This window comes from Triturus cristatus, chromosome 2_2 (assembly GCF_964204655.1).
Source record: "Triturus cristatus chromosome 2_2, aTriCri1.1, whole genome shotgun sequence".
Classification (NCBI taxonomy): domain Eukaryota; kingdom Metazoa; phylum Chordata; class Amphibia; order Caudata; family Salamandridae; genus Triturus; species Triturus cristatus.
Genome location: NC_140582.1, coordinates 706,394,024 through 706,406,155, shown reverse-complemented (window position 1 = coordinate 706,406,155; position 12,132 = coordinate 706,394,024). Strand labels below are relative to the sequence as shown.

Sequence of the window (12,132 nt, the reverse complement as noted above, 5' to 3'; positions counted from 1 at the left end):
CAATGGTGGGTACAATGTGTAGAAGTCACATACCATCCTTACTGGTAGGTATTAGATGTTAAGAGTGCATAGTCAGGAGACAAACTGTAGGGATTTAAATGTAATGCAGTGGTTCATGTTGTTTGTACCAGTAACACTTTATTATTACCCAAATGAATCCTTTTTAGCAACATTAGAATAATGAAAGGTTGAGGAAAAAACAATAAGTTGCTAAACCCATAGCTCTCTGTGCTATATTGAAAGTGCTGAGGCTTATGAACTGCAAGTGACGAAAGGCTCTGTGTTTTAAAAGCAGTAAGCCACCTGCTTATCTCTATAAAATATACATTTATTATCTGCATGTTACAACAGGAACCCTTTTTAGTGACCTTAGAATAATGACAGGTTGAGGGAAAACAATAAGTTGCTAAATCCATTGCTCACTGTGCTATATATTAAAAGGGCTGCATCCTGTGAACTGCAAGTAACAAAATGATCACTGTGTTAAAAGCAGTGAACCACCTGCCTATCTACATAAAATATGCATTTCTTACCTAGGAGACACATTATCCCCCTATGCTACTTTGAGTCAAAACTATGACTGAACAAAACATTGATCTCTCCAGCAAGGGCATTAACCACCAGAGTTATCTTATTATTACTATCCCCTGCAATTTGCTGGGCACACATAGATCTCTGCTGCAGGTTCCTTAACTTCCTAAGATATTTTAAAATGCAGCCATTTTGTGACCATTCAAGTAAGACAAAACAGATTTAGTGTCACATGTATCCTTTATTAGGAGCAGTGTTTAATAAACATACATTTGGGTGGGTACAGCTGCTATATGCGGAGCCACTGGCCCAAGTGGCGGTCAACAACAAAATCTCAGATGTTTTCACACTAGGCAGGGGGACCAGACAGGGATGCCCGCTGTCGCCACTCCTGTTCGCACTTTCCCTTGAGCCACTCGCAGCCTGGATACGGAGCGATGCTTCGGCCCGGGGACTTCGATGGACCGAAGGATGGGAGGATCGGATCTCATTATATGCTGATGACATCCTTCTTTATCTTGCTTCCCCCTCCACGATCGCTGAGGGTGATGTTGGACATATTTGCCATTTTCGGAAGAAACTCGGGCTTCCAAATTAACTGGAGCAAGTCGTTGCTATATGTCCTCCATGGGAAAGCCCCATCCTTACCCGGGAACTGCCCAATCCAGATAGCTGTCGAGGGATTCAAATACCTTGGCGTATTCATTATCACAGATGCCAAGACACAATATGAGCGGAACCTCCTCCCGCCCTTGCAGAGGCTCAGAAGGGACACCAGCACGTGGAAGACACTACCCCTATCTCTCCTTGGGCGGGCAGCGCTCTTCAAAATGATGGCATTACCCCGATTTCTATATACCCAGGGGTCTCCAACCTTTTCTGTAGTAAGAGCTACTTCTGCTCAAGGAAAGTCTTCCCGAGCTACTAGCAAATTTTATTCCTGTAAAATAGTGACTACACTATGACCACCCAAAGCAAGATTTTCAGTAGTTACCACTCAAGTATATCAAGTGCGGCTACCAGCAGAAATGCTGGGAAAAAGGTCTTCAAAATTAAATGCCTTCCCTTGACTTATGAAATAACATTCAAATCTTGACATGCCCAGTGGCACAAAGGACGTAAGCACAGCAGTACGTCTCCCCAGCTCAACTTGAATTATCATTCACCAGTTTCTGAAAATGCTAATTTTTCTATCTAATACTACTTTCCACTGTGGGCAAAAAAACTCAATTTTCCAGAAGAAACCCCATTTTTGAAAACTAAAACTGCCTTTAAGTTTTTGAGTAATGCACAGTCTCAAAACATCAGCTTGACATTATCATCATGTACTCCTATGTACAAATGCCTCATATGGACAGACTACTTTGAATTCCCAGGTATTACAGTCATATGCCATGGATGCTCACCATTGGCATAGGAAACAATGGTCCTAGAGTTCTTTAAAGCTACAATTCAGTTATGAAAAACATCCATTAGTCAAAGGGCATCCGGTACATATAGAATTAGCATTGTATCATTAATGTACCACCATTTTCTTTACATTTCATGATTTTCTGATGACGCACAGAGAACATTCATCTGTGAAAAGGCAGGGCTGGGATGATATCAGGTACAGGCCCACTGGGGGAGAGTGTCGACGTTTCGACCCTGGTGCAATGAAGATAATTTATATCCTCTGTAGGCAGGTCTTCCTCAGGATGGGGGAGGGGAGGCAACCTAGGTACCTGAAGTACAGTCAGGATACAGCCCCTAAGGAAGACCCGCCTGCACAGGATATAAATTACCCTCATTGCACCAGGGTCGAAACGTCGACACTCTCCCCCAGTGGGCCTGTACCTGATATCATCCCAGCCTGCCTTTTCACCAATGAATGTTCTCTGTGCATCATCAGAAATTCAAGAAATGAATATTTGTAAATCCATAAGGGACTGGCCTATCTGTAAATCTGTTGCTACTATGAACCATGACCAGTTTTACTAGCGATACCAGAATGTGTAATTGATTGGTTATTGAATTTGCCTTTTGGATTCTCCTCCTTTATATCTGTCCTACTTCACGAGCACTTTCCTTATTCACACTCCCCTTGGACCAACCTCTTTCTCTATTTGTAGCATTGAATATGGTGATCTGTTATAAAAGTAACTAAATAATAAACCGTCACTATTGGAGCAATATTTTGTGCCTTTGTGTCTTTTGAGGATATACTTGTTTGCATTGTAAAGAAAATGGTGGTACATTAATGATACAATGCTAATTCTATATGTAACGGATGCCCTTTGACTAATGAATGTTTTTCATAACTGAATTGTAGCTTTAAAGAGGTCTAGGACCGTTCGTTACCCAGGTCCATGGACAATTGTGGGTTACCCCTTTATATCATAATAGATGCTCACCATAGCACCACGGATACCTGAATTATCCCAGTAATGCCCACGCTTATACTAGGGTCACAGTTGTGCCAAGGCTGGAAACCAGAAGGATCAGGGATAAGACCACATATCAGTCATGACCATTAATATGCCAGGAATAGGTACATGTAGGCCAGTCATGCTCAGAGTAGGTCTATGATGGCTGCCAGCATACCACAACTAGACCAAAAATACTAAAATAGTCAAGGATGACCATAATAATGCCATTGGCACTATTATGTCAGGAATGGACACAATTATGCCAAATATAACACTCTTATGTTGGTGCTAGCATATATATTTGGTGGTTCTTGGCACCAGGCATAGATGGTGCACTGTTCACACACATGTTGTGACTGATAAAGGAGGGACTGCAACATGGTCAATCTCCTTGTGGCTTAATTATATTGAGATTGGATACAGACTGTCATGTAGCAGGTCCTATAAGCTGGCACAGTGTGTGTTTGAGTGTTAGAATGAGTTACTGTGATAAGTGTGGCTGGCTGTCACTCTTAGGGTCTTTGGATGATCTGTGCTGCCTTCTTTAATAGGCACGTACTCTAAAATTGATAATGGGCTTGACTTCACCTCAGAGAGCTACTTTGAAGGTACTGGCGAGCTACCAGTAGCTCCAGAGCTACTTGTTGGAGACCCCTGATTCAGAACTATCGAAATTAAATGAAAAGAGGAATTTAGTAAAGCGCACTGCGGCCAAAGCGGCTTCCTGGCGCTGGGGGCTCATACATACTCACAGAGAAGACCCAAAAGGACGAGCCAGGAAAAGCCTGAGAGAAAAGAAAAGTTTTGAGGGCCTTGCGGAAGTGACGGTAAATGGGGATGGAGCGGATAGCAAGAGGGAGGCTATTCCAAAGCCGAGGGGCCAGAACCGAGAAGCGAGTACCCCCGGTACGAGATTTACGAAAGCGGGGAATCCCGACTCGGTCCCACATGCGTTCTTTAAAGATGTCGAAGCCCTACAAAGGGATCTACTATGGGACGGGAAATCGCGCATAGCACTCCGGAAGCTAACTCTTGGATGGTATGACGGGGGTATCGCCCTTCCAGACATCAAAAAATACTATTGGGCAGCACAACTGTCTGCCATAAACCAATGTCTTTATGGAAATGGGGATGACCCAGCTTACGGTATGGATAGATGGCTGCTACCGGGAGGGGATTTTACGAGAGCACTATATTCTAGGCCAGCTAAGTTTCCGCTTACTGGACCTACCAAACACGCGGTGCAAGTATGGCACGTGGTTAACCGTAATCTGGGATGGGCCAGCAGACTCACGCTTGCGACTCCCCTTTGGGACTCAGAACAGCTGGGAACTCTAGGACGTACTAAAGGGTTTGACAAATGGGACCTCATAGGTATCTCGCGTATAAGGGACCTCTTGGGGCGGAATGGGGTGGTGACCTTCACCTCACTACAGCAAACGTACGAGATGGCCGACTCGGAATACTTTAGATACGCGCAGATCAAACACTCCCTACAGGCCAACATTCCGGCTGGAACGTCACCACCAGAGTCCTCTCCTCTCGAGGATAGACTTCTCGATGGACACCTACCAGAAAAAAGTATATCCCTAACATATAAAAAACTCGTCCACCATACTCGAGACCCTTTGAGAACACTTAGGGAGAAATGGGGGAGGGACGGTCTCGAAATTGATGATGAAGAGTGGCAAGAGGCACTCTCCTCCCCTAAAGAAGTCGCCATTTCGGCAAAACTGAGATTGGTACAATTAAAAATTGTACACAGGGTTTACCTCTCGGGGTGGCAGCTAATGCTCATGGGCAGAAGTGAGGATGGGATATGTAAGAGGCGATGCGCGCTGGAGGGTACCTTCCTGCACGTACTCTGGGAGTGTCCGCTGATTCAGGACTTCTGGAAGAAAATCCTCAAATGTATGAGTGTGGTCTGGGGGGTGACCCTTCGGCCGGAAGCTAACAGATGCCTTTTGAATATCTGGGAGCCCACAGATTTGAATGTAAAAGGGAGGCTCTGGGTCACACTTGGGTAGATGATCGCCAGGCGCAATATAGCGCAACTCTGGGGGGCTGCGGCACCACCAACAGTGAAGGGGTGGAGGGAGGACATGGATTGGTGTATGGAAAGAGAGAAAACAATATACGTTGCCCGTGGATGCCCCAGGAAATGGATAGCAATCTGGACTAATTGGAATGTATACCGGGGAGGAGTGTGCGAACCCCCTAATGTTCCCTCCCTTGACGAACACTTGACGATCTGAAACCAATTGCATGTGATATTGTTGCAACTTTTGATAACATGAGACGAAACACCAATGCTTGTAATGACACGGCTCCCCGTAATGTGCAATTGATTATCTGTATGACATGACCCTTCTTGATGTTTAATAAACAGAATTTATACAAATAAAAAAAAACATACATTTATAGGCTGACGGTCAGACTTCATTTTTCGTGTCTACACGAACTTTACGCTGCCACACCTTGACACCCCCCCAACAAATGCATGGTTTCCCAGAGTAAATTATTTTCAAATTCCTGCACAGATTAAGTTGAAATACATCTGTTTATCTGCAGACTTAAAGTTTGGGATCCATTTCGACGAGGACACAAGGTGCTTCCAGGCTATGATAATCTCCACCTCACCATGAACAGCAAACTGGAAATGATAGAAGGAGGAGCCAAGGCAATACTGTTGACAGGTGTGAACATCAGTTTTATTTTTCTCTTGATGAATGACACACAACCTAGATGTGTAGAGATGTTGGCATGCAAAGCCAGTATATTTCAGTACATTTGGTTCTTTCTTGGGAATTACATTACAAATTATCCACAAATGCATATTTCAAAATCAAAACATATCTAATGCGTGTGGCTAGGAGTGCAATGTTGCATCTGGTCTCAAGTGCACAACCTCATTTCAAAAGGAACGAAAACACTCCGTTTATCTCATTGTCAGTCTCTGCCCTCTACTCTGTCTCATCTGCCCTCTCTTGCATATACGGTTCTCCATTCTTCTGATCGCGGGGACCGGAATATCTGCACCAAATTTTGACTTTTCAAAGTTTTGTCTCTTTAATTGGGAAAAACTACACGGACCTGAAAAAATAATGGGTCTTTTTACATATAATTGTATCCCCAATTCCGGGGAACTTTTCTACTGACATTTTCCACTTGATCGAAGCAGGTGAAAAATGGCAGTGTTAAGGCTGGTCGAGGAGGTAAGAGAGGTAGGAGAGGAGCAACCCGCTCCCTTGTGTTCAGCTCTGGGCAGAGGGTAGCAGTCACTGAGCCCCAGGCTCTGCAATTGGCCTGTGGGTGTTCTTAACTGGAAGCACAAAGGAAGGAGGCCAAAAGTCCTAGATATTTAATAAAGTTTGAATCTGTCAACTTTGTTAAATGGTGTCTTATGATCAACAAAGCAGAAATATAAACTGCGACTTTTAATAGGGCAGTTTTAAGGTTCATTGGACACTAATTGCAAAGGCTCATGGGTTTTAAGACTCATGGGTACAATCCAGGTCTCACGAGGTGATTTTGCTGTGTGTTTGTTGGGTTTTATTTGTGTACCTTTTGTCTTATCATTTTCTATGATGTGAGCCTGACCGTCCTGGGCTCATGGGGGAACAAAGTGGAGCAAAAAAATAATGCATTCTTAACGTTTAACATCAGAGTGAATTCATTTTAAGTCAGTGGAAACCTCATACTCACTTGTAAGCATGCAGTTGATAGTGTTGTTCGGCATTCATTGAGCATTGAGCATTGAGAGGCAACCGTATTAGGCAAAAAACATTATATTTAAATGAAACATCATTCAGCTGAAGTTTGAAGGCTCAATACATGCAAGACAATATTCATTCACACTGAGCTGCTCATCAGTTGAATTAGTGGGCAGAGACCATATGCATAATTCAAGAAAGTATGGGGCGGAGCAGGCCCATTCAACCGAAGTACCACAGCGCTTCTGCAGGTTACCTGACATGACAATGTTATGGAGATAATCCCTATATCCCTCGAATCAATATTTGCATCCTGAGGCCAGAGTAGGAAACAGCTGGCATGCAATGCACTGCGCCTTAAACATCAGTTCTCAGTACTGAAGCACAAATTATGAGCACACAATTCCCAATCAAAAGTGACAGGGCCGGATTCTTGCCTACCTGGTTATCTCCAAGAATCCTCTCTGGTCGCCAGGATCATTTGATCTGCTAAATAGTGTAGAGGGGAGGAAATACGATTATCAAAACAAAATCACCAAAGTTAGACTTCATGGGGAAAGGACCACTGACTCCGAATCTAAAATTTGTAAGATTTTATTACAACCAAAATTAGCTGAACATACAAACACCTCAGTACAAGGTGTAAAAGGTAAATGGGCACTAATACAAAAGCAAGTCTACGGAGGATTCTCATCCGACTCAAGACAAAAAGAATCACTGACTCCAAAATCATCAAGAAAGCAATGGTTAAGCCAATATCCAAATTAGGAATCATTAGTTTAAAAGGAAAAGTGATAGTCTATCCCTACACTAACTCTAAGGTGACATCCCTACTTAACTATTTCCCTTCCCAGGCATGAGAATAAAAAGGTGTCAGGAGCGAAGACTTCCTAAGAAGTACATTCACACAGTCAGAGCTCGTTCTAAGATGCTCTTTCTAGCTTCCCGTCTAAACCTCAACTGCTCAACCTGAGGGGCACTGTCCCTAATACAAAACCCCAAAATCATAGAACACGCCCTTCGGCACACCTCTTCAGCCAGGTCTTCTTCCAGTATTTTTCCTACAACTTTGTCTGGCGTCCAACGATGGTTAGCTTGACCTTGGGTCCCAGGCACCTTCTCCGCTGAAAGTATCATCCTCACATTCCAGTGTACTCCCCTGTTGGCTTCTCGCAGCATCCTAACTCCTAAAACAAAGACCTAGTCTCACTAACGAGCTAAATGTCCTTGCACCTGCAACAGAAACATGGGAACGAAAACATTTCACGCCTCAAAGATTTTACATCTCCCTGCAACCCAAAGCCTTTACCAAGGGAAGTCATTTTCGGCCTACAACGTTTAGCTAACATAAGAAAATGAACAGGCCTTTCTCCTTACATATATGCGATCAGGCCTTTACACTGTTAAACACATTACTAAATCACACTCTAAGCATTGGTTCATTAGTCTCATTTCGTGAGCAAGCAACTTGCACGTGTAACCCTAGCATAGCACACGTTTAAAGCATTACATTACATGAAAACTAATCATTATACATTTTACTAAATACATTCATGATAACTTGCAGCTTTATTCTTCACAAAAGCATTATTACAACTCTAATCACCTCTATGTTAAACAATTACAGCAATACATTTCTATGGCACTTCTTAACATACATTGATTAATATGCGGGTGCTGACTAACGGTGAATATGATGCACCCCTACGAATTTCAGAATCACACAACGCTCTATCAGTTCCCCCCTTTGATGACAAATGTCATCACACCATCACACAATTACTTCCCTTGGAGAAAGGACCGACCTAAACAGTACTAGTTGCCATCCTCCCCTGTCGAAACCTCTCCATTCTCTTCAGATTCTGGTATTGACTGTCCTGCAGTCTAGCCATTCGCCTCTCACTCGCTCTGAGAGCTCTTTCAATTCTGTTTCCTCTGTACCACTTTATTTTTTTGTTGGAACATTTTTTTATTGTTTTCAAAGCAACAACTCAACACACGTTCCACTACCCCCACCCTTCAAAGGAGTACTGTACATTTATCGTCGCTACCAATTATCCAGGAGAAGAAACATCCTTCCCACACAGTCCCCTTCCCCCCCCCTCCCACCCCATGTCAGTGTGCCCCCGTTACCTACCCCTCTTCTGATGTACCCCTCCTCCACAATGAAGTATGTATGGGTGCTCAACCTCTCCTTAAGGAAACAAGGCCTTCCCTCGCGCTGAGCTAAAGTTTATGCGTCCAGGGCTTACCACTATTCCCCTCCTACTCCCCGCTCCCCGCTACCTCCTGCCTATCAGATGTGCTCTCCACTTCCCCTGCATCAGACATCAACCCCTGAAGTTCCACCACCAACGCCTCTCATGCCCGGGCCGTCGCTAGTGCCTTCTCATCGTCCCTCCGAAGGGCTAATTGCACCCGGAGCGTACCCTCCGCACCTGCCCATCTCGCAAACGCCGCCCTCCACCGCAAGAAGCTAGGCCCTGCCCGGGATTTCCAATGCAGAGTCAGTTCCCTCTTGGCCATTATCAGTCCTAAATCGTAAAACTTACTGGTGACCTTCGTCCGGCGGGTGTGGGGAAACCAAAGCAACAAGCAAGCCCCCATTTCCGGGGCAATAGAGCGGTCCGTCACCTGATTCAAACAATCCACAACGTCTGCCCAATAGTCACCCAACTGCGCGCAGGACCAAAACATATGACGAAAATCCGCCCCATCTCCCCCACACCGCGGGCACTGAGAGTGAACCCCCCCGAAATATTGCAATATCTTGGCCGGCGTCAGATACGCCCTGTGCAACGTAAAAAACTGAACTAACTGAAACCGGGCATTCCTCGTTCCCTTCCAGGCCCTCCGCACCAGCGTGGACCATGTGGTATCGGGGATCGCTTTCTCAAGGTCCGTTTCCCACTTATCCCTCAGGGCGGCCAGAGGTTGCAGGCCCTCCATCGACAGTCTGCGGTAGAGGCAAGTAATGGCCTTAGTCGTCCCCGCCGCCATCACTACATATTGGCAACCCGCGGCGATCGGCGGCTCCGAGAGCCCCACATTCCAATGTTTCTGGAGGCTCACTACAAGGGCCGCATGGAGTAAAAAGTCCCCCCGCGGAAGCCCATACAAGTCCTGTAGTTCCTGGAAGGGCAACAGCACCCCCTCTCTGAATAAGTCCCCCACCACCTGCACGCCCAGCTCCTCCCAAACAGCTAGCCCAGACCAATCGCCCCCATGCGGGAGCGCCGTACACATCCCCAGGGGGATCTCCGGGGCATAGGGGTGAATTATGGCGGCCCTCCTCTGGCACCTGTTCCAGCACAGCCGGAGGGTACGTTCCTCCAGGGTAAGCTGGGCTAGGTCCAACCGCTGCTGGAGGACTATGAAGGCGAGCACATGCCGTGGAATCAGCCTGCCCTGTGGGCCCTCCGGGCCTCTATACTCCCTGGCCACCGCCTGCGTAAGCCATTGGAGCTGGGCTGCCAAGTAGTACCACTCAAAATCCGGGGCTGCCAGGCCCCCCTCCGCTCTCGGCAGCCGCAACGTGGTCAGCGCCACCCGCCGCCTTCCCGAGCCCCAAATGAAGCCCGTAAACAGTGCTCGCAGCCGCGTGAACAACGACGCAGGGATCCATATGGGAAGGGTGCGAAAAAAGTAAAGGAGGCGTGGCAACGCCACCATCTTCAACAGCGCCACCCTCCCGGCACACGAGAGTGGGAGCGTGCTCCAAAACCCCATGCTACCTCGCAAGCCGCGAAGGGCCCTGCCAACATTCCCCTCCAGCAAATCAGTCTGGGTATGGTAAATGCTAACCCCCAAATATCGTAAGCAGCTACCTTTCCACCGGATCGGTCCCAGCGCCTGTGGGGCCCGACCACCCTGCGACAAGCATGTCTTGCCCCAGTTGACCTTAAGCCCGGACAGGCGACCAAAATCCTCCAAAAGGGCGATCGCTCCGCCCAGCGCGCCCTCCGCATCCGCCAAGAACATCAGCAGATCATCTGCATATAGGGATATATAGTGGGCTTCCCCCCTCAAGTAAACTCCAGCATAGGCGCACCCCCGTCGGGCATGAGCCGCCAGCGGTTCAACGGCCAGGGCGAACAACAAGGGGGAGAGGGAGCAGCCCTGCCTCGTCCCCCTCCGCACGCGATAGGGGGCCGATATGGTAGCCCCCGTCTTCACTCGGGCCGTGGCATCGCTATAGAGCAAGGCGGTCCAGCGTACGAAGCCATCCCCCAGACCAAACGCCCGCAGCACTCGATATAAATAGGGCCACTCCACACTATCAAAAGCCTTTTCTATGTCGACCGACAGTGTGCAGGCCTCCGGGTATATGTCTCGGTCCATCTCCATCACCCGTAGCAACCGTCGAACCGAAGTGGCCGTGCTACGCCGAGGGATAAAGCCCGCCTGATCCGGGTGAATTAAGGCGGTCATATGGGTCAATAGGCGCGACGCCAGTATTTTACTCAAGATTTTGTAATCCACCGTCAGCATAGAGAGCGGACGGTACGCCATGCGCGCGCCGGCCTCTCCTCCGGGTTTCAGTAAGGGTACCACAATCGCCTCCCGAGCGGAGGCGGGAAAGCACCCAAGTCGCCAGACCTCACTGTAAAGGACCTGCAGCTGCGGTGCCAGCAAATCCGGGTAAGCCGCATAGAACTCGACGGGCAAACCATCCGCCCCTGGGGTCTTTCGCCGGGCCATGTGCTTAATCGCCGCACGGATCTCGCCCAGTGATATGGCACCCCCTAGGTCTTTCCCATTCTCCGGGTCCAGCCGGGGCAGTCGGGCCTCCAATAAAAAGTCATCAAGGCCTTCAGGCTCCCCCTCCATAGTGCTATCATACAACCCTGCATAATAACTGGCAAACCGCTTATTTATCCCCATTTGGGAATAGACCGGGACTCCCTCTGCTTCAACCAGGGAAAGTATCGGGTCACCTCGGGCCGTCGGGTTCGCCAACCATGCCAGGAGGCATCCCACCTTGTCTCTTTCCGCGTGTGCTCGCGTAAGGTAGTTTTTATGATCAAAACAGCGAAGCTTCTCCACTCGCACCGCCACGCCCTCACGCGCCTCAACAACTGCAGCCATCGCGCCCTCCCCCGCCTGATGCGCACGTTCAGCCGTCCGCAGCTGGGCCTCCACCTCCTCAACCTCCCTCAGCAAAGTCTTCCGCACTCTGGCCGTGGACGATATACAAACCCCCCGAACAACCACCTTAAACGCATCCCATTCCGTCGCCCGGCTCGCCGCCGTACCCGAGTTATGCCCAAAATACTGCTCTATGCAGCCGCCAACCTCAGCCTGGAAAAACCGAGTCCTCCAGCAGCAAGGAGTTAAGACGCCAAGTAGGAATCGCTTGCCGCTGCCTGGACCATTGCAGCACCCCCACACAGGGGTTATGGTCCGAGATGGTTTTAGCTAGATATTCACTATGCCGCATCAAAGTCTGAGCATCCGGTGAACACAGTATACTATCCAAT

General features: G+C 47.7%; 1 protein-coding gene across 1 annotated transcript in view; it reads left to right on the top strand.

Annotated features, from left to right (window-relative positions):
* The window catches only part of LOC146862667 (uncharacterized), a 457,539-nt gene that overhangs the window by 430,637 nt on the left and 14,770 nt on the right, over positions 1–12,132 (top strand). The window contains exon 32 of the mRNA XM_085641888.1: positions 5,511–5,635. Coding sequence (XP_085498014.1) covers positions 5,511–5,635 — 125 coding nt within the window. The remainder of the gene's footprint in view (positions 1–5,510; positions 5,636–12,132) is intronic.